This window comes from Ipomoea nil, unplaced genomic scaffold, assembly GCF_001879475.1.
Source record: "Ipomoea nil cultivar Tokyo-kokei standard unplaced genomic scaffold, Asagao_1.1 scaffold1179, whole genome shotgun sequence".
In the NCBI taxonomy this organism is placed as follows: domain Eukaryota; kingdom Viridiplantae; phylum Streptophyta; class Magnoliopsida; order Solanales; family Convolvulaceae; genus Ipomoea; species Ipomoea nil.
In genome coordinates this window covers 1,590,726-1,613,850 of record NW_017617607.1, presented here as the reverse complement: position 1 = coordinate 1,613,850, position 23,125 = coordinate 1,590,726, and the positions used below count along the sequence as shown (strand labels likewise).

At 33.7% G+C, this 23,125-nt stretch overlaps 3 protein-coding genes and 1 long non-coding RNA gene across 4 annotated transcripts; 2 read left to right on the top strand and 2 right to left on the bottom strand.

Moving 5' to 3' along the window:
- The first annotated feature begins 5,077 nt into the window (after positions 1 to 5,077).
- On the top strand, positions 5,078 to 7,250 carry LOC109183839 (50S ribosomal protein L29, chloroplastic). The gene is made up of 2 exons (XM_019333896.1): positions 5,078 to 5,478; positions 6,832 to 7,250. The coding sequence occupies exons 1-2, from the start codon at positions 5,161 to 5,163 to the stop codon at positions 7,003 to 7,005; spliced, it is 492 nt and encodes a 163-aa protein (XP_019189441.1). The 5' UTR covers positions 5,078 to 5,160; the 3' UTR covers positions 7,006 to 7,250.
- Positions 7,251 to 7,486: 236 nt separating this feature from the next.
- LOC109183813 lies at positions 7,487 to 8,419 on the bottom strand. The gene has a single exon (XM_019333875.1). The coding sequence runs from the start codon at positions 8,417 to 8,419 to the stop codon at positions 7,487 to 7,489; it is 933 nt and encodes a 310-aa protein (XP_019189420.1).
- A 4,648-nt stretch (positions 8,420 to 13,067) lies between these two features.
- On the bottom strand, positions 13,068 to 19,082 carry LOC109183844. Its single transcript, XR_002054642.1, has 3 exons — positions 19,073 to 19,082; positions 18,366 to 18,368; positions 13,068 to 13,153 (listed from the first exon to the last, which is right to left on the bottom strand). It is a non-coding gene; the product is annotated as an uncharacterized LOC109183844 (long non-coding RNA).
- Positions 15,383 to 21,490, top strand: LOC109183840. Its single transcript, XM_019333898.1, has 6 exons — positions 15,383 to 15,434; positions 19,316 to 19,363; positions 19,586 to 19,765; positions 19,877 to 19,959; positions 21,094 to 21,149; positions 21,240 to 21,490. Exons 3-6 carry the CDS (start codon positions 19,594 to 19,596, stop codon positions 21,316 to 21,318), a joined length of 390 nt encoding a protein of 129 aa, XP_019189443.1. The 5' UTR covers positions 15,383 to 15,434; positions 19,316 to 19,363; positions 19,586 to 19,593; the 3' UTR covers positions 21,319 to 21,490.
- Positions 21,491 to 23,125: the final 1,635 nt, after the last annotated feature.

Here is a 23,125-nt window from a genome sequence, read left to right as displayed (position 1 = left end):
AAAATGCACTGAAAAAAGGAACCAAGTGTACCGTTCATGGAGATTTTGATGACAAGTTGTGTTAATAACGTGTTAAAATTCGATGTCCCTTAACTCAATCTTCCGGGATAATTCTAACGTAATCATATGCCAAGAATAGTACAGATAAAAGAGAGAGAGAAAAGTAAAAGGAAAAAAATCTGAAATTGCAAAAATCCTCTGATCTGTTCATTAATAACTGTTTTGTATATATACAAAGGGCCTAAACCGTATACAAACAATACTAAAAAAAAAATAGAAAATAAATGGGATAATGACCATACATAAAATAAATATTTATAACAAATTGTCAATTTTTTACTGTATTTCTTTTATACCACTCCATACTGTAAGTTTTTATTATATTTGTTTGACACTTTGAGATTTTACACCTCAAAAAAAAAAAAAAATACTTTAATCCCGTTTCAACTTAATAACGAAACAGAAAATAGAGACATCAACAACTAAAGGATTTTATAATGTTTAAGGTAAAAATATCATTGTTTTCCATTAACTTTAATATCTAGCTAATTAACTTTAATTTTTGAATTCACAATAAACTAGCTTGGACGACTTATTATAAACCAAGTCAATCATGATCGCGGGAAGAAATAATTATTGGAGGGGCTTTTGAGACGACTTCTAGAGGTGGGCATAAATGGATTAGTTGAACAATAACCAAGTAAATTGAAAAGGACAGGATAGAAGAAAGATGAGCATCACAATAATAAATCAATAATAGAGACAGGAGTAATGAAAGTTGGGCATGCCTATTGATGCATGAATGTTGGCACAAGCAGGCAGGCATGACAAATTATTCTGTGAACCATGATTCACACAATGTGACGTGAATCATAATAAATAAAATATATATTTTTAATATACTAAAAATATATTATTTGTATATTGAATATTTATTATATAAAATAGTGTATTTTAATATTCAAATAATATATTTTTTTTAATACAATGTACCTTTTTAATATATTAAAAATATATTATTTAAGTATTGAATATACATTATTTGATAGTATATTACACAAAGTTACATAAATTATGATTTATACAATAATGATTGGGTAGGAACTGCACCCCTTTTACTTTTTGGGTTCTAGCTAGGCGCCAAGTACATTTCTATCAGTCTCAAAGCAGCTAATCAACAAGTTGCCTAATAATCAATATTGTCACGCCACTTGTTCATTCAAGTGGGTGTGCCCCATTTTTACAAGAAAACACACACACACACACAAAGTTGATAACTACGTATGCAACTTCATAATTATCCTCTGAAAATATTTAAATACATTTTTAATCTATGAGTAATGCAACTCTACTCCTTTTAATTACTTCATATCTTTTAGTCATTACATAATATACTCATAATTTTGTTGAAAATTGGTGAATAAATTGATACCCAAAATATATATAAAAGAGAAAAGGTACAAATAAGTCATTGAACTATTTTGAGGATAGCAATTGCCACCGAACTCAAATAAGCTACAAATTCATCCATGAACCTGAAAAAAAGAACAATTCAGCATTTTTAGCAGTTTAACCAGAGGTTTGCGCGTATTGGGATGCCATGTGTATTTATATTTTTTTCTTATTATTCTTCTTCCAAACTTTCACCTCTATGACCAGTTGAGCTGCTCATGCGGGCTTTTCACGAATTAAGAATCAATTAACTAATTTTTTTTTTCAGCAAGCAAGTGAACCCTGCAAAACATGACAATTTCATCACTAAATTTAATCAAAAACCTGCTATGTATTTAAATTAAATCAAGAACATACTGAGCTCAAAATTAATCACACAAGTTGCTACTGCCACGAAGAATTTGCTGCCCAAAAGATTTAGCTGCTGCGTCGAAGAAATTTTGCTCCGGGAAATTAAATTGCTTGCTGGAAATTTGGCAATTACCCAAAAGGTTTAACCGAGTGAAGACGCTCGGAGAAGAAAATAGAAGAGAGAAGAAATTAGGGTTTATTTTCAAAAAATAAAAAAAAAAAAAATTAGGGTTTTTTTTTTTTTGAAAAAAAAAAAATTAGGGTTTAAATTTTGACTTCAAATAGTTAAATGCTTACATGTAGTCTAAATAGGATAATAAGAAAAAATATATAATATACATGGCGTCTCAATCAAGCGCAAACCTGTTGTTAACTTACTAAAAATATTTCTTTTTTTCCGAGTTCATCGATGAATTTGGAGCTTATTCGAGTTCGGTGGCTTAATTGCTAATCCCCAAATAGTTCAATGACATATTTGTACATTTTCTCTATATAAAATAAAATATATATTTATATGAAAATGGAATTTAATTTGTAGGAAATTAATTCCAACCAATTTTGGAACAAAATCAAAATTAGGTATATATACGAAGTATATATATAAACAAAATAGGGATTTATTTTATCAAAATAATTCCACCACAACTAGTACGAAACTAGTACAAGGGATTTAATTTCTACGTACGAAATTAATCTAACTACACTTAGTATGAAACCAAGAACAAATATATAAATGAATATATATATATATATATATATATATATATATATATATATATATTGAAAGGTTCCCGTGCGGATGTGCGGTAGATTAATGTGCGTGAGATTTGTACTCAATGTGCGTGAGTGTTGTGCTTAATGTGCCTGAGATTTGTACTTAATTAGTGTGCGTGAATGTGTAAAATGCAGCAGAAAATATTAATGTCAGCTTCTTCCCCATCCCCAGTAACCATTTGCCCCCTCCCTGATGATGATGATGCGGAAGCGAGCTATGGTGGTTAAGAATTATGGGAATAATAAAACAGAAATCCACACTTAGCTGCTGTGCAAATTTTACTGTACGTGCGTCATTTATATAAACATTCATCTGCATTGAAGGTAGCTGATAATCCAGAATCCATGGCCAAATTGAAGGAAGAAGTAACAAGAAGCTTGGGTGTTAATGTGCGTGAGTTTCTGTTCTGCTTCCTTCTGAGCTCGTAATTCTGAAATAATCACGCACATTAAGCACAAATCTCACGCACATTAAGCACAATACTCAGGCACATTAAGTACAAAACTCACGCATATTAACATGACGCACATTAAGTACAAATCTCAGGCACATTGAGTACAAATCTCATGCACATTAAGTATAAACCTCACGCACATTAATCCACCGCACATCCGCACGGGAAGCCACAAATGCACCTGATCCCTTCCCTATATATATATATATATATATATATATATATATATATATATATATATATATATATATATATATATATATATATATATATATATATATCACAATAATCAGGCACATTAAGTACAAAACTCACGCATATTAACATGACGCACATTAAGTACAAATCTCAGGCACATTGAGTACAAATCTCACGCACATTAAGTATAAACCTCACGCACATTAATCCACCGCACATCCGCACGGGAAGCCACAAATGCACCTGATCCCTTCCCTATATATATATATATATATATGAAACGAGAAAGTGTTTCTAGCCTGAGGTTTTGACCCAACGAGAAGAAAAAGGAAGTCCGAGTCGTGTGTACACACACTTTCCTTAAAACCGATTCGCCACCTCCCGATGGTGCTAGAATAATGTACATCTTAGGGGGGTGGGGGTGGGGGGAGGGGGGGAGAGATCATGTATTTTATGAGTTAGAATAATGTACTTTATGTGTTAGAATAATGTACTTTGTGTTAGAATAATGTACTTTGTGTTAGAAACTTAGAATAATAAAAATTTTCGGATAAAATAATATATTTTATGAGTTAGGATAATATACTTTGTGTTAGAATAATGTATTTTATGAGTTAGAATAATGTATAATGTATTTTATGTGTTAAAAAATAATGAAATTTATAGGGTAAGATAATGTATTTTATGAGTTAGAATAATGTGTTTATGTGTTAGAATAATGTATTTTATGAGTTAGAATAATGTACTTTATTGTTTTTGGATAAAATGATGTCGTTTTGATGTTAAAAATAAAAATCTTTGCTTTGCGCGCGCGTTAGTATAATGAACATTTTGGGGTAAGATAATGTATTTTATGAGTTAAAATAATATACTTTATATGTGTTAGAATAATTAATGAAATTTCTGAGGTAAGATAATATATTTTATAAGTTTGAATAATGTACTTTATGTGTTAGAATAATGAAATTTCTGGAGTACGATAATGCATTTTATGTGTTAGATCAGAATAATAGTATATTTTATGAGTTAGAATAATGTAATTTATATGTTTTTGAACCGTGACCACTAACCACTATCCACGCAATAATGATTGAACTTTTATTTTTTTTTTGGAAGAATGATTGAATTATTCTTTCCAAAAGGTTGAATTATATCGGAGCGTTATGCTATGCATCCGTATGCACCATGCATGGTGCATCCGGATGCAAAAACGACGTCATTTTGATGTCAAACTTAAAAAAAAATAAAAAAAATTCAGAATTGCATAACTACACATCCATAATTTCATAACTATACATCCAGAATACATAACTACATATCCATAATTTCATCACATCCATAATTTCATAACTATACATCCAGAATTACATAACTACACATCCATAATTTCATAACTATAAATCCAGAATTGCATAACTACACATCCATAACTTCATAACTATACATCCAGAATTGCATAACTACACATCCACAACTTCATAACTACACATCCAGAATTGCATAACTATACGTCCAGAATTTCATAACTAAAAATCCATAATGAATGAACTAAAAAATGAATAACATAATGTTGTTGCTGGGAATCGAACATGATTTTTTTTAAGTAGGACGCGCGTTTTGATGCAAAACGACGTCATTTTTTCATCCGTATGCATCATGCACCATGCATGGTGCATACGGATGCACAGCATAATTTGCCGAATTATACCCTCATGGGCCTAAATTTGGGCTTACTGGGCACAAACAACAATTTACAAATTTCCTTTTAAAAACCATTTTGTTGCTTAACTAAGCCCATTTAATCGGCCCATTTGTCAATTAATCTCATAAGTCATACCCCTCTAGTCCTCTACAGCGCGTGGTTTTGTGGCATTTCTGCACTTTTCCACACTCAACAGTTGACACTACCCTTATCCTCAGAGCAGCAAAGATGATGAGCCTCTCCGTCGCGTCGCCTCCGAGCCTGACCTTTGCTCCGCCGAGGAACCTCTCTAAATCCCTATTTCACGGCGTTCGGATTGCCCACGTATGCCCTGCGTCGTCGCTTCGAACATCGCATTCATCCTCTTCTTCTTTGGTCGTGCGAATGGCTAAGAAAGAAGAGGAATTGAAGGAAATCAGAGCGAAAACTACTGACGAAATCAACGAGGAGATATTGAACCTCAAGGGAGAGCTGTTAATGCTTCGCCTCCAGGCGTCTGTCCGCAATGAATTCAAGTCCAGCGAGTTCGGCCGGATGCGTAAACGGGTACTTTCTTTTCCGGCATTTATTAATGAATTTCTAAATGTGCATGTGTTATGGTTTAATTAGCTTAGAATGTGAGTTTTTTTTTTTTTTTTTTTTTTTTTTTTTTTTTTTTGGCTGAATTTGCAAATTGGAGGTTGAACTTTTCAATTATTGGGATAAAGGGAAGGAGTAGAGCCAATTTAGAACCATGGTTAACGGTGCATAGGAGTAGTCTTGAAGGAACTTTGAGGAAAGAATCATAATTGAAGTTGTTTGTATTTGTAGCATATACTCTATTAGTAACAATGTTTGTATTTGGACCATATGGCAGTTCTTGTCCAAATCATGACATTCATGACTGCATTCAATCTAGATTACCATAATTTATTAATTCTAGGTATAAAATGTTACTTCTGGATTATATTTGGTCAGACGCCTGCTTTGTTGTGCAGTCATTCATGCAATCAAGTATCATAGTCTGAAAAGATGTGTTGTGACCTTGCTTAATCAAAGTTAAATTGCTAACAGGGAAAAAAAATTTAACTGAAAGCTGATTTACAATACCAATTTTTTGATTTTATATCTTCCTCTTCTAAAGTGAATTAGAAATTTAGAACTATTAGACATTTAGATATAAAGCATGATTTGGGTGATAAATTCTATTATGCGTGTCCCTTTGCATGGGATTTCAGTTTCAGCAGAGTGTATTAGGTAAATCAAAATTTCTGTACCTTTTATTCCTTTAATCTATAAACACTTGTTTATTAGTTGTGTTCATCTTTTTTTTTTTTTTTTTTTTAAACAGTTCCATACTTTGATTTGTTCTCTCTTCTGAATGCTTTATTTTTTCCTAGTTTGATTAAATGCAATACGGCAAGATTAGTCCTGTACTAAAGAAAAGGACATCCTTTATTGGAATATATTATTTTTATTCTATGCAAGCCAAAGTTTGCTTGTAGATGCAGATATGGCCCTTTTAGAAGGTATTATTTTCCAGAGGACAAAACTATTGTGTCTGAAAAGCTTTTTCTTTTGAGGTCTATTACCAAGATCTGTCCTGGCATTTCCATTTTATTTTGCCATTTCATAATCCCTACTGCCTTTGTTCGTAGAACAATGTATGGACAATGTGAGATTGTGAGGTTATGAACTTCCAATTTTATTTGATCTATGGAATGACAGTTTTGAGTTGCTGAATACATGATGAGTAAAGTTGTCGTTTAACCATTGTCCCTTATCAGGGTTGTTATACCCTGTTCCTCTGCTTTCTATCTAGTAGCCTATTATACCTTAACATGAATTTTTTTTTTTTAAATGCAATTTTGCAGTCTCATTTGAAACATTGCTTTGACATGGTTTTTCTTGATTAATTAGGTTGCTCGAATGATGACTGTTAAACGGGAGAGAGAGCTTGAGGAGGGAATTAACAAGAGGTTGTCAAGGAAGCTAGACAAGAAGTGGATGAAAAGCGTTGTTCCGAGACCACCTCCATCTTTATTGAAATTACAAGAGGAGGCAGAGGAAGAAGCTAAGAAGTCATCTGCTTGAGTTTAGAGACCTTTCTGTATGTAGGTAATATGATGTCATCTTCATTGGTTTATGTGTAGGTATGTTGTATTAGTTTTTTCCAATTTACCCATTGCACTGCTAATTGTGGTTCCAAATATATTCTGTCAATCTGGATTAAGGCATTCTCTTTTGTTCCTCAAACTGTTACCACAATTGTATTGCTTCCTTGTATTCTCTTATTAAGTTACTCTCAAGTATCTTCCAGTTCTTGTTTCTTAAACTAATGAATGCTCCATATTAGTGTTGTAAATGAGTATTAAGATAGATTGTGTCCGTGAGTCTTAAAGGAAGATGAGTATAGCAATTGTAAAACACTTATCAAGCTTTGATCAATTGGGTGATCATTGATAGTTGTCAATGTTTTATGAAAGAAGAAAAACTCTTTTAGCTAGCCTTGAAAAGGGAAATCAAGAAATAGATGGACAACTAACTCTTCTTGTTCAGTGAATCTCTAAAATTGCTAGGCATTGCCACTGTCATCAGTGCCACGGCCTAAGATACTTCCCATGATGGTCTGCCCTACCTGCTGAGTCGCCCCTTCCATGAGGCCTTGAATTGCAGCATTCAACAAGCCACTACTCCCCATTGCGGTGTTTGTCATTGCAGGCTGCTGCTGGGCGTGTTGGGTAAGGGTTGGTCTTGTGTATCCGCCCGCCTGGACTGCAATTGCAGGTGCAGGAGTTTGCACAAACTGGTTTGGTCTGATGAATGACCCACCCTGTGCTACAGGCACCTGCTGGTATTGGGAATGAGAAGTTGATGCCAGAAATGAGTGATGGTGCCTGATGGGCGGCACCACGGGCTGTGGGTGAAGTAGCAGCGGTTTGGGGGCAGAAGCGGTAGAGCAATCCAAGTGAACATCAAACTCGCAACTACTGCACCTATAAAGCCACTGCTTGATCCCGATTCTCTTGCAGACGTCACAGGAGAAGCCCTTGACATCATCATAGGGGTTGTTGAAGACGAGGTGAAGTGGGCACTTGTGCATGTGGTGGGCGATCCTGAGGGGCTTGGAAGCGCAGAAAACATGGAGATCAAACTCACAGTGCTCACAGTGGTAGTTGAAGCCATCTCCACGGCGGTTGCAGGCATCACAGTTGAAGAGGCCACCGGGGTACGAGGAGGCGGGGAGGAGGGTGAGGGGGTGGTGTGGATGGCAAGGGTGGGAGATGAGCTCCGGGAACTGGGTGCAGCTGAGATGGAGGGTGAAGTTGCAAGGCCTACACATGTACATTTGGCCACAGGATTCCTGTAGTTTGCAAGCTGAACAAATACTGGGAATGGGATTGGGATTGTGGAGGTTAAGGTTAAGGTTAACTAGCTCTAGTTCATGAGGATGGGCGAAATGTCTAAGCTTTGGGTACTGAGCATTCATGGAGTTGAGCCTCCCCATCTTTGATCTTTCTTCTCTGATTCGATTATGAAATGGAGGTGATGAAGATAAACAAATAAATAAATGAATAAATAAAGATAAAGCCTAAGAAAGAAGGAAGAAAATAAGGTTGTTGACTTGGAAAAAGTCAACTGCATTGTAATCTGGAGGAGGATATGATGCGGGCATATTAATTGTCTTGTTGTTTGACTAAAAACTTTTGACGCTTTCTTCGGATGTCTTTCGGTATTTCCGTACACACTGAAATTAAGGAAAGGAGATTAGGGGTGTTGGATAGTTTTGTACGGTTTTTTTTTTTTTTACCCAAATTACAACACATTTTGCCTCTTTCATTTTATTATTATTATCACACAAGAAAATGTGAACTTATACAATTTACACAATAAACTAAATATGCTACAAATCTACAAAATACTAGCTAATTAAATATTTAAAAATAATATTAACATTAATTGTGGATCATAATTTTTTTTAATAAAATTCCTATAATTATATGTCTATGTTGACTTTAAAAAAAATTCATATTAAATTATCTTTATATAGTTAAATATAAATAGTGAATGGTAAAATAACATTTTTAGTTTCTCAATTGTGTTTGTAATTATATTTACATCGCAAACAACTAAAAAATTACATTAATTTTTAAAAAAGCTTCCTTATCCAACCACACATGTCCAATTTATTGTAATTTTTAAAAAGAATAAGGGTTAAATAAGTCTTTCAACTATAGATCAAAGTGTAATTAGTTCTTTAAATTTTTTTTACAAAAAATTAATTAATTTTTCATTTTTATGCAATTAAGTTAATTAATAGGTTACCTTTAGGTAACCAGTAATTATTTTTAATTTAAAAAATAATTAAAATAAAAAAATATAGAGTGAAAGATATTATGCATCAATTATCACTCTATCGCTCTTTCTAACTTTATAAACTAGTATCTGCACTTGTGCGATGCACGAAATATATTTGTTATAATATATGAATTATAATTTGCTTCATATTCGATAGTGTAAATATTGACGTTGAATTAAGGTTTGTATGAATGTTTCGAAATTGAATTAATTGGTCTCATTATCTTTATGTGTAGTAATTTAGTTATAGAAATTTTTGTAACGGAATATATACGTAATATGTAGATCAATTTTATTATATTGGTGCACACAGAATAGATAATATAACTGTTTAGAATTACACATTATTGAAAACCTCTTTATAGACGACATTAGTAGTAGTACCAGAAGTTTGTCCATCATCGTCTAGAGCTAAAACCTTAAGGCGATCAGGATGAGTGACTCAGGAAAAAATCACTTACAATTGACCGTGATTAAAGACTGATTTTTTCAACAATAAGCCAACTAAATTAATTTTTAAAAAAGCTTCCTTATCCAACCATACATGTCCAATTTATTGTAATTTTTAAAAAGAATAAGGATCAAATAAGTCTTTCAACTATAGATCAAAGTGTAATTAGTCCTTTAAATTTTTTTAAAAATTCTAATTAGACACTTTAACTTTTCATTTTTATGCAATTAAGTTAATTAATAAGTTACCTTTAGGTAACCAATAATTATTTTTAATTTAAAAATTAATTAAAATAAAAAAAAACATATTTTTTAGATTGAAATATATTATGCATCAATTATCTCTCTATCGCTCTTTCTATTCTTATAAATATATTACTTTCTGATTTTTTTAAAAAAGTATTTCTTTCGAAGCTGCCAATGTATAATGCATTTGTTATTAGGATCAAATTGTAAATTATTTTAAATTGTTGTCTCTTTTTTGTCCTTTTTTCTTTTAATTTTTATTCTAATTCTAACATTATACATATATATCCAATCAACAATTTCAGTAGTGATTTTGATTCTAACTTACAATCAAATGGACAAACTACTTTTATTAAAACATATTCTAATTAATAAACATTTGATTCCATTTTCAATTCTAATTCCATATAGAACCAAACCCTATATTAAAATAACAAATTTCGATAGTTCAAATATTATTGACAAAAAAAAAAAAAAAAAAAAAAAAAAAAAAGAGGAGAAAAATGGATCATTCTTAAAATTAATAATTAATTAACGCATTATAAATTTAGCAATAAATTAAAAATATAATTTGAATGGTTTGAAAAGAAGTGTATTTAATAAAACGAGATTGTAATAATAAGTACGGAGTAATAAATTAGCTTACGGAATTAAAGACGAAAGAACCTGCATGGTTTCTTTCTCTAACCGCCAACTCCAACTTATATTACTCCTTTACCGTCTTATCGATTTACATCACCATTCAACCGTCCCAGTTTATCCATTTTAATGAATTCTAAAGTCAACATTCATGATTCTATCAATCTCTTTAGTCTGTCCATCCACACAAAAGTTGTCACCAATGGGAAGATTACATGAATTCAAATATAATTTAATTAACTACTCCGTATTTTTTTTTTTTTTTTTTTTTTTACAGTTGCTCTTTATAAAGTGCATAATATCCCTTTCTAGTCTAGATAATATAATTACCTTCAAATTTTGCCACCCCATTAATATTTAATGTGAAAAGAAAATACAGTACATATTATTTGTTAGGATAATAGATAATTTTAATTGGCCCAATGGCTAATAGATCCAAGGCTGACAAGCCCAGTAGACAAGTCTGCAATTGTTATACTATGATTCAGGACCCATCTTGCCAATCGTTATATCGTGGATCATGATACACAAAGCTTTGTGGACCATAGTTCAAAACGACGTCGTTTCTTTAAGTAAAGAAATGGCTGTCGTTACATATTAAATTATTAACGTAGTCAGTATTTTTGGTGTGTTAATTACAAAATGAAACTACAATATATCTAAAATGAAACTGTCTTACATATTGTTTTTATATTATGAAATGAAACTGTAATTGAATTAAAATGAAACTGTAGTTGTATAGAAATAAAACTGCAGTGTATATAAAATAAATTGAACCCGAACAACAATTTCACATATTTGAGTGTATATTATCCAATAAAACTAGTTATACCGAAATGATCGATATTGTAGTTGTGTTATAATGAAACTATAGTGTATGTAAAATGTAATTGAATAACATTTTCACATATTTGAGTGTATAATGTCGAATGAAACTGTAGTTATATCGAAATGAAACTGTAGTTGTGTTGAAATGAAACTGCAGTGTATATTGTCAAATGAAACTGTAGTTATATCGAAATGATATTGTAGTTGTGTTGTAATGAAACTATAGTGTATATAAAATGAAACTGAATAACAGTTTCACATATTTGTGTATATAATGTTGAATTAAACTGTACTTATATCGAAATAATACTGCAGTTATGTTGAAATGAAACTGTAGTTTATATAAAATGAAACTGAATATGTTATACAAATAGAGCTATTTTATACGGAACGGCACGGAAAGGGTGTCATTTCTTTTCATTAAAATAACGACGCCGTTTTGGACCATGGTCCACGGTATCATTTGCCCCATCTTAATTGCATTGTGGACATGGTCCAAAATCATATTCAAATTATGTGTTTGCAATTAACATATTAAAAGTAAACCATGGTCCATAGTATAATTTGCCAATTACGAGTTTACCACAAGTCTATGATTGCTGAAGCCAATTGAGCTTGCTTGCTAGTTGCTAGTGGAGTAGTAGTTGAAAATATTTAGGGGGCGTTTGGTTCAAGTAATCTGAGTCTGGTAATGTTATATTATCTTGTTTCAAGTTGTGAGATTACTTAGACTAAATGCTGTAATAGAAATCTTTTCTAAGTTTGAAATCCTTAGATACTTTCAAGCCTAATACCTCACAATCCGGGGCATTAAACAGTGAGTTTGTCATGCTTGAGTACAAATCAACACGCGTTTCTTCAAGAAGTGGATAGATGTATGAACTGAGGTAATGATATATGGACAAGAAAGTATTTGAGATTTCCTTAACCTAAAACATCATAACCCAAGTGGATTATATCATACAAGAAAAAAGATTCATTTCATTACATGCAGCATGAGCAAATTGTAAGTATTGACATATAAATTTATCAACATGAAACATAGTAGAAAAACACAGAATTTTAAATTAGCAAGAAGTGAGTATATTCCAAGTATTTAGACATATGAATGGAATGCAATCTGACAAGCTCATCTGCAACCATGCAAGACTTAAACCTTGTCCTTGTACAAATTTTTGTTTATCACGTCGTCAAAACACCACGAAAACACTGTATCGATCAGGCCATTTGTCTTCTTTTCAGTTTCCATCATTCCTGGAAGATGAGATAGATCAAATGTTGAGAAATATGTAGCTAACCACGATGCAAAAAGTTTTTTATGTTCTTTTCAGTTTCCAGTCCCTGGAAGATGGAATATGTTTGGCATTTCAGACGGGTTTGAGGGTTCTTGAAAAGGCAGCAAGACTTGATTTTCTCGTCCAGGCCCGTTTGCATCTCCGCGGATCTTATCAGCAACGGATACTTGTCGTCCATCTTTTTCTCCACCGGCGATCAATGGGCGAAAATGCGAAGAGTTCTCCACTCCCACGTGCTTTCGCCGGCGAGGGACATAGCAACAAATGTGTAGATTTAATATGAATGAGACAAAAATGTGTTGATTCAAAATCCTAGACAAAAATGTGTAAAGTAATGTCATTATCTTCTTTTCAAAACTCTATTTAAAAAGAAGGTAATTGGACTACCTTCTTTTTTTTTTTTCTTTGACCAAAAATGCCACAAACTTTTCACATTCTTTTTTGAGTAAATATCCAAATTGGTCCCTCGACTATAGCTAAATTCACAAATTAGTCCTCGACTTTCAATTTCAACCAATTAAGTCCTTAACTTTGTAATTTTAACACAATTTGGTCCTCTGTCTATATGACCGTTTGTTGACTGTGATTTTTGAGGATATATATGTAATTTCATGGTCCATCGTCGGTTTTTTAAGGTTCTAGTTGCATTTCTAGACCGCACTGTTACATTTGAATCCACTGCCGAAAGCAATCTACCAAATCCGGTTGCCTTTCTTCATTCTCCCTTTGGATTCAATGTAGTTGAGTTCGTACCAGAGCGAAGAAGACGACGTGTTTCCGAACCAGTGGAGCGTAATCCTGGAGGCCTCCACGTGCTCCGACGAGAGCTGAAGGTTCTTCTGGAGATCATCGATCACGGTCAACAAACGGTCAAATAGATGGAGGACCAAATCGTGTCAAAATTACAAAGTTAAGGACTTAATTGGTTGAAATTGAAAGTCGAGGACCAATTTGTGAATTTAGCAATAGTCGAGGGACCATTTTGGGTATTTACTCTTCTTTTTTTAAAAGTTTTTTTTACTATTTTGCCCTTGCTTCTTTTTATAATTCTAAATGTATCATTTATTTGTTTTGTATGTGATTTTTTATTTTGTTAAATACTTATATTTAATGTTTGTATTATTAAATATAAATTATACCATATTAAATATCTCATTGAGACGATCGAAAAAAGACTAATATTGAATATATATTAATTAAAATTTCAAATACATCAAACATAACTAGAATATAATAAAAATTAAAATACTTACTACATAGTATTGATATTAGAAAATACAACACAATTTTCAAAAATAGTGTGATTCATTTTCAAAAATAATTAATGTTATAAATAATTAATTAATGTTAATAAGCCTTCGTCCGACGAAGAAAGCTTCTGTCTCCTTCCGGGACAACCCTGTAAAGCAAAGAGACTTCGACTTGGCAATGAACAATATACAAGAGTTGTTTCCAGATGCATATCTGTACTAAATAATTTGATTTCTCAATTATTAGTTCGAATTTAATTAGTTTAATATAATTTAGTTCAAACTCAATTAGTTTAATATAAAATATAACTTGTGATATAAATATTGAGTAATTTTTATTAACATTAATTAATTTTTGTATAACATTAATTATTTTAAAAAAATGAATTTCACAATATTTTTGAAAATTGTGTTGTATTTTCTAATATCAATATTATGTTCTATATATATGTGATGTATTTGAAATTTTAATTAATATATATAAATATATTCAATATTAGTCTTGTTTCGATCGTCCCAATGAGATATTTAAAATGGTATAATTTTAATTAGAAAATATAAATTTTAAATATAATTATTTAACAAAATAAAAAAAATTACATATAATTGAGGAGAGAGAAGAAGGTATTCTTAATACCTTCTTCTCTTTCTTTTACACTTGTCAGCTTTTCTACTTTTTATTTTTTGTTTTTTTTTATTATTATTTTTTTTGGTTAAAGAAGGTAACCTAATTACCTTCTTCTCATAAACCCTAATAAGAAGAAGGTCAACAACACCTCTGGTGACTTTTGCACTTTTGGTCTCACGAGTATGGTGTCACTAACAATTTTGACCCATGACTTTTAAAACTTGTAAAATTGATCCACGACTATGACTTTCTTAGCAAATTTGGTCCTTCCGGTGTATTTTCCGTTCAATTTTTACAAGAAAATTTTACTCCCCATTTTAACATGGATAATATTGACTTTTCCATCTCACAAACTAATGACATAATTCAATAAATAAATAAATAAATAAATAATGTTGTTAGTGACAACCATTATATTGTCTAACGGAAAATGGGGAGGATGATGAATTTGCCCATATTAACCGGAAAATGTGAGATGAAAATGACAATATTACCCATGTTAAAATGGAGAGTAAAATTTTTCGACAAAACTTGAACTGAAAATGTACTGGAAAGATCAAATTTGCTAAGAAAGTCATAGTTGTGGACTAATTTTACAAGCTTTAAAAGTCGTGAATCAAAATTGTTAGTGACACCATAGTCGTGGGACCAAAAGTGCAAAAAACCCTATAGAAGAAGTATAGATTCCCTCCTCATCCCAAAAAAAAAAAAATTAAAAAATCTGAATTTTTAATTACCAAATTGAATGTGTAACAATCATAATTGCATTTCCGATATAAACCTTGGCTATTAAGAAAATGGTTTTTTTTATTGAAGGCGTGAAGGCAGGTGGATGAGAACTGATTGTATTATATTTTCTGAACTTGATTACAATGAGATCAGATGATGTGAATATATAGAATAGAGAGTCATAGTGTGACAATGATAAGAAGTAGAGAGTCACAGTGTGACAAGGATAAGAAGTTCTAAACAGACTCATATACATAGAGTCCTAATACTCCCCCTCAAGCACAGTGTATACTAGTAACCTGTAGCTTGTCCCTTAAGGAAGAAAATCTAGGTCCAGGCAGAGCTTTGGTGAAGATATCAGCAAGTTGATTCTTTGTGGAGATGAAGTTGACTTGGATATCGCCCGAAGCTACTCGATCACGAACAAAATGATAGTCAATCTCCACATGCTTGGTGCGGGCATGAAAGATTGGATTGGCACTCATATATGTAGCTCCTAGATTATCACACCATAATTTTGGAATGGAAACACCCAGAATCTGTATCTCACGCAATAATGACATAATCCATAGAACCTCAGCACAAACATCTGCAAGAGCTTTGTATTCAGCCTCAGTGGATGACCTGGCAACAGTTCTCTGTTTCTTGCAAACCCATGATATAAGATTACTCCCCAAGAAAACAGCAAAGCCACTCGTGGATTTTCGATCGTCAGGACAACCAGCCCAATCAGAATCAGAGAAAGCATGAATGTCTCTAGATGAGCACCGTTGTATGCGTAAACCATGATCAACTGTTCCCTTAACATACCTGAGTACCCGTTTGAGCTGCTCCCAGTGTGATATGGTGGGAGCATGCATATGCTGGCATAACTGATTAACTGCAAAGGATAGGTCAGGTCGTGTGACAGTGAGATATTGCAGTGCTCCAGCTAGACTCCTGTACTGTGTGGGATCATCATATAGATCTGAATTGAAGGGGATAGTTTTCGAGACAGAGATAGGTGTAGAAAGGGGTTTGCATTCAGACATTCCAGCCCGTTTTAAAATATCATTCATATACTGTTGTTGAGATAAAATAATCCCATTGTCACTCTTAACTGTTTCAATACCCAGAAAAAAATTTGGTTCACCAAGATCTCTGATTTTGAATGTAGCAGACAGTTTGGACAAGAGCTGAGACATAATACCCTGATCACTTCCCATTACAAGAATGTCATCCACGTACACCAATAGATAAACCAAAGCAGAGTCTTTAGAGTAATAGAACAGAGAGACATCTGTCTTGGATGCTTAAAAGCCAACCGATAGTAAGAACGTATGTAGTCGATTAAACCAAGCTCTGGGAGCTTGTTTTAACCCATACAGAGATCTTTTTAACAAACAAACATGATTCGGGAAGTTAGCATCAATATAACCAGGGGGTTGCTTCATATAAACTGTTTCAGCCAGATTACCATTCAGAAAAGCATTATGAACATCTAGCTGTTTGATAGACCACCCAGATGATAAAGCTAGAGATAGAAGGAGTCTTACAGTCGTAGGCTTTACCACTGGACTAAAAGTGCCGAAGAAGTCCTGACCTGGAACCTGATTAAAACCTTTCGCAACCAGCCTGGCTTTATGCCTTTCAATAGCACCATCAGCCTTTCTCTTCGTACGAAACACCCATTTACAGCTAATAATATTCATACCTGCAGTGGGTGGAACTAGAGACCATGTGTGGTTATGCAGGAGAGCATTGAATTCTTGGTCCATGGCTTCACGCCACTCAGGATATTTGACAGCTTGAGAGTAACATGTGGGTTCCGTGGGATGCACTTGAGCTGCTAGAGCAAAAAGAGGAGCATCTGCGTTGCTGCGAGTGGCCATAGAGTGAGTACGAACATTGGGCCTGATGGACCGCCCACGTGGACAGCCTCGCCGGCGAGCAACAGGCTCCACAGGATCACCCGACGAGGCAGCCTGTCCGGGATCCACGGCTGGTTCGAATGAAGCAGGTAGCGGCGGTTCTGGCAGCTCATCATTGGACACGGCAGGAATAGGTGTGCTGTGACTGAGAACAGATTCCGCCCAAGGTCCAGAAAACGGAGTAGATAGATCCTGTAAAGAAATTTTAGTAGCAAAGGGGAAAACTTCTTCATCAAATCTGACATGCCTGCATGTGTAAATCTTATTAGTATGTAAGTCCATGCATCTGTACCCCCTAAAGGACTCAGGATAACCTAGGAAGACACATGGAGAAGACCTGTATGACATCTTATGACGATTATATGGCCGAAGATGAGGGTAGCATAAACACCCAAAGACACGAAGAAAAAGATAGGAAGGAGGGGATTTATGTAACAGGAGATGAGGACTGGAGTTATTTAATATAGAAGATGGCATTCTGTTAATTAAATAGACAGCAGTCGCAAAGGCAAAATCCCAAAATTTCAAAGGAACAGAGGCATGAGCTAGAAGAGCCAGACCAGTTTCAACAATGTGACGATGTTTTCGTTCAACACGACCATTCTGTTCATGTGTATAGGCACAGGATTGTCTATGTTGAATTCCTAATTGAACAAACAAAGAATGCAACTTTTTGTACTCAGCACCTAAATCAGACTGAATGGCCTTTATTTTGCAATTAAAGGACCGTTCAACAAGAGTACGAAATTTATCAAAGATGACATAAAGATCAGACTTTAATTTCATAGGGAAGAACCATGTATAACGGGAATAGTCATTCACAAAGATCACAAAATAACGGAAGCCAGAAGTAGATAAAGTGGGCGCAGGACCCCAAATGTCTGTGTAAATAAGATCTAGGACTTGAGAACTAGAGGAAGCAACACGAGGGAGGGGAAAACGGGCAGATTTGCCTAATTGACACGCATTGCATAAAGAATTATGACAACGAATATTATCACGAGACCCACTAACCAAACAAGAACGAAGTATATGGCTAAGAACACGGTTATGAGGATGACCCAGACGATTGTGCCAAGTGGAAGCCGAGGCACGAGCGGAAATAAACGCTGACGGAGACGAACTAGGTAATGAAAGTGTGTATAGTCCCCCCGAACTATTGCCCCGAAGAAGTATTTCCTTGGTATTGATATCTTTCACAACAAAAAAGGAGGGGTGAAACTCAAAAAAGACTTTATTATCGGATGCAAACTTCTGAACAGATAATAAAGAATTAGACAAACGCGGAACGTGAAGTATATCAGACAATGTAAATGATCTAGAAGGGGTATTAAAAGAGGCATGGCCAACATGACTAATAGATAAACCCATACCGTCACCGACACGTAAAGTGTCATTACCAGTGTACTTCTTCGTTGTAGAAAGGGCACGATGTTCGGAGTTGCATGATTTGTGGCTCCAGTGTCCGAAACCCAAGTATGAGAATTTGACGAGGTTTTAGCAACTAAACCATTCTGAAACACCAAATTAGCCTGAGAACCCGGAGCCCCTGAATATCGCCGAAAACAGTTGACTCCCGTGTGACCGAAACTTTTGCAAATTTGACACGGATCATTATAGCGCCAAAAACAATTGGCTCCCGTGTGACCAAACGTTTACAAATTTGACACGGATCATCATAGCGCCAAAAACAATTGGCTCCCGTGTGACCAAAACGTTTACAAATTTGACACGGATCATCATAGCGCAAAAAACAATTGACTCCTGTGTGGCCGAAACCTTTACAGATTTGACACGGATCATCGAAGCCACGTTGCTGACCTCCACGGTAATTAAGGTTGCCATCGCAGCGCTGCATCTTCTTGATTTTAAGAATCACAAAACCCTAGCTAACTGATACCAGATGAGAACTGATTGTATTATATTTTCTGAACTTGATTACAATGAGATCAGATGATGTGAATATATAGAATAGAGAGTCATAGTGTGACAATGATAAGAAGTAGAGAGTCACAATGTGACAAGGATAAGAAGTTCTAAACAGACTCATATACATAGAGTCCTAATAAGGTGAAGACTGAAGAAATAGAAGCGCATAGCATAGCCGAGAGACAGAAGACAAGGCAAATGTAACAACCCAGAGACTCAAACGCAGCGTTTAATTGTTAAGTGGTTAGTGGTTAAAGAAGTTAGAACAGGAAATGTCTGTTATACCCTTGGTTAGTTGAAACTTCTTGTAACTACTTAAGCCTTGGAAATACAGGTGTAATGGATGTTGTTGAATAATACATTTACTTCTTTTTCACTCTCTTCTTCTCTTAGCAATTGTAACAGCAAAGCACTTAACAATGGCGTTGCAGTGGATGATACTAGCGTACGTTGTGGCGGCGGAGGTGGCCGTCGCTATTCTCATAACGCTGCCTTCTCCCAAGGCTCTCAAATCGCGTATCGTCTCTCTAATCTCGCTCGCCCTTCAACCTTCATTCTTCGTAGTTCCCTTTGCCGCTTTCCAGCTCCTCGGTATCGCTATTCCTCTTATTTTTTTTCTTTTTACTGCTTGTATCATCATTGTGATCTTCCGACTTCGACCGCGCTTCATTAATTTTTTTTTTCTGATGTTTAATTTGTCAGATATCTATTGGAAAAATGAGCATCGATTGATGTGCACGGGCGAGATCTGCACTGCTTTGGAGAGGGATCGCTATGAGAAATCGGTATTAGCATTTTCTTCTTCACGTTTTCCGTAAAATTCTGGAAATAGTTTTGTGATTCTCAATGTTATCACTCAGAATGAGGAAAATTTGGAAACATTGCAATGAGAAATTTACACTTATTATTTCATATATATGGATATCTGCCGAAAAGAAAACGCCAATTAGAATAGACACTCCAATTTCGTGCTAAACTGTAGTGTTGGATATACTGCTGAGTTATGAGCATAAATAATTATACCATTTTGTTTGAATTCCATGATATTTCATAGTCCTTGATCTCAATTACTAGTAAAAACACTTGGGGATTTGCAATCTAAGATACTCATGAGTTTGCTCTATTTCCTGTACTACCCTTTTACTCTGTCTTCCTCAATTAGGCATGTTTCGGAGCTGCTTACTTTCATTTTTCCCTTTGTGTGAATATGTTTTCTACTTGAGAGAGCTAAATGGAGAAGAATTTTTTGGGACAAAATCAGAAGTGTGGAAAGATCTATTAAGTTTATTTTTCTTAACATCCTTTTGTTGGTAGTTTAGTATTGTCATTCATTGCTGGTTTCCAAAAAGATTGTTTATGGTTGCTTCCCTTTTGGTCCCTAATTTTGACAAGGTTTCTGATTCCTGGAATCCTAAAAGGCCAAGTGGTCAATTGATTCTGATGGAAAGAAATGCAGGCACAAGTAGAATGGATTATGAGGCAGCACTAAAAAGGATTTTATTATTTATTATTCTTTTAAAGTTTTACTTCTTCGGCGATTGTTAGTCTTACTTATCATAAAAAGGGATAAGAGTTTTCAACAAATCCACTGATAGGTTAGAAATCCCTTGTAACTGGTCATACTTTACTAGATATCTCCTTACCGGCTTACCCTAGGTTTAGCTTTGACTAGCAGCATCCTCACCTAAAATCCTTCCATGGACAACATACAAAACAAGATATGCTGGAATTAGAATATTCAGATAACAACCGAGAAAGGTTTAGCGTTATGGTAATGTTCAATAATTGGTTTCTTATTTGCTCCCCTACCCCTTGCCTGCTCTGGAACTTGTGCATGTACATGAGATAGGAGCAAATGTATATATGGTCTGATTCAGATTCATTTATTTCAAGATATCCTTTCTATCTGTTTTATCCAGATCTACAAGGCTCAGAGGAATGCAATTCTTTGCATGGTAGCATGCCTTCTCTACTGGTAAATATCCCTCGTGTTCCAATGTTAATTTTCAATTACTAGCTCTGTGTTTTCGTGCCGGTAATACAATAGATTTTGATATGGATGTAGGTGTATATATCGCGTTTGCAAGTACTACAAAGAGATTCAGAGTATGGAAGAAGTAGAAAAGAGATACAAGAACCACTAGCTTCTCTTTTTCATTACTACATAGTATGTTTTTCTTGTAACTGTAAGGACAGAAATAAGGAGAAAGGAGATGAAAACTAGTCTGTTATGTAGCTTAGTAAACAAATCAATTGATAGTTCTCTGCATACATTTGAGGTAGAAATTAATTGTTGTTAAATCTTCTCTTGTAAAACAGATTGGATTGTTTGAACTGTCAATGACTACTTGATTGAGACATCTTAACCTAGATATATGGTGGAATCATCCTAAAGCTAATTTCTCCCCACAAATATATTTAAATATCATGATATTTAGATTTTGCATTTCAAAAATGGCACTTTTATTAGTTCTTTAGCATGATATTTAGATTTTGTATTGAAAAAATGATACTTTTGATTTTAGCAGGATATAGCTTTTGTCATGAAAAAAACAAACGACACTTATGGTTCATCTCATTATATTTAGGTTTTGTATTGAAAAAAGAGCAAATTACACTTTTGGTCCTGTGACTATTAGGGGTGTGTTAATTTGAGTACGTGACTTTTAAAACTAACAATTTAGTCCTTTAACTATCATTTTTTTAGCAGATTTGGTCCTCCAGGCCAAATTGCCGGTGGAATTTGGCCGGAAAGACGTTCGAATTTTTAAATCAAACGCTATTTTTTTTACAATTAAAAAGACCGAATTACCCCCACTAATATTTGATTTAAAAATTCGAATGTCTTTCCGGCCAAATTCCACCGGCAATTTGGCCAGGAGGACCAAATCTGCTAAAAAAATGATAGTTAAAGGACTAAATTGTTAGTTTTAAAAGTCACGTACCCAAATTAACACACCCCTAATAGTCACAGGACCAAAAGTGTAATTTGCTCTTGAAAAAATTACACATTTGATTCTTCCAATGATAGTGTAGTGAATTGTCCCTATTTATGTATGCAAACCCTGGTATTGAATGATGCTTTAAGTCTTGTGGGTACAGTAAGAATTTTTTTTTTCTTGGCATATAATTTTAAAAATTAGAATTGGTACTTGATTATCATGGCTATACTAATTCTATTCATCTGTTAACCCCTTTCTTTTTGGTCATATCAACGTCATTAGTGTGAGAAAAAAAAAAATCATAAATCTCTTTTCGAATTACCAATCCCATTGAAAGGCTAAATTAAGCACTTTGAAAGTATAGGATTAATTCTTTTGAAACAGTATGAGTGCTAAGTAATATGATAATTTTTAATTTTTAATTACAAGTTATTTAATTTTTAAATAGTTGTAATAATTATAGATTAATTGGGTATAAATTTAAAGATAGAAAGTATAGACTCAATTCTTTTGAAATAGTACAGGTGATTATAAAGCAGTGCAATAAGTTTGTTGCAAAACTCTAAACTATATACACCGTCCTCATTTACAAGTCATTTAATATTAAAGTAGGTGTAATAACTATAGATTAATTGTGTTATGTGTATACATTTAAAGCTAGAGAGTATAGAGGAGCGTTATGCTGTGGACTCGTGTCCACCGTGTGCATGGTGGACACGCTGTACATTCATAACTTCTATATTGTAGATTTATAATTTTTATACTGTAGATTCATAATTTCTATACTGTAAATTCATAAAATTTATAATGTAGATTCATAATTTCTATACTGAACATTTATAATTTCTGTACTGTAGATTCATAATTTTGATTCTTTAGATTCATAAAATTTATAATGTAGATTCATATAATACAAAAATTATGAATGTGCAGTATAGAAATTATGAATCTACAGTATAGATTTTATAAATCTATAGTATATAAATTATGGATCTATAGTTTAGAAATT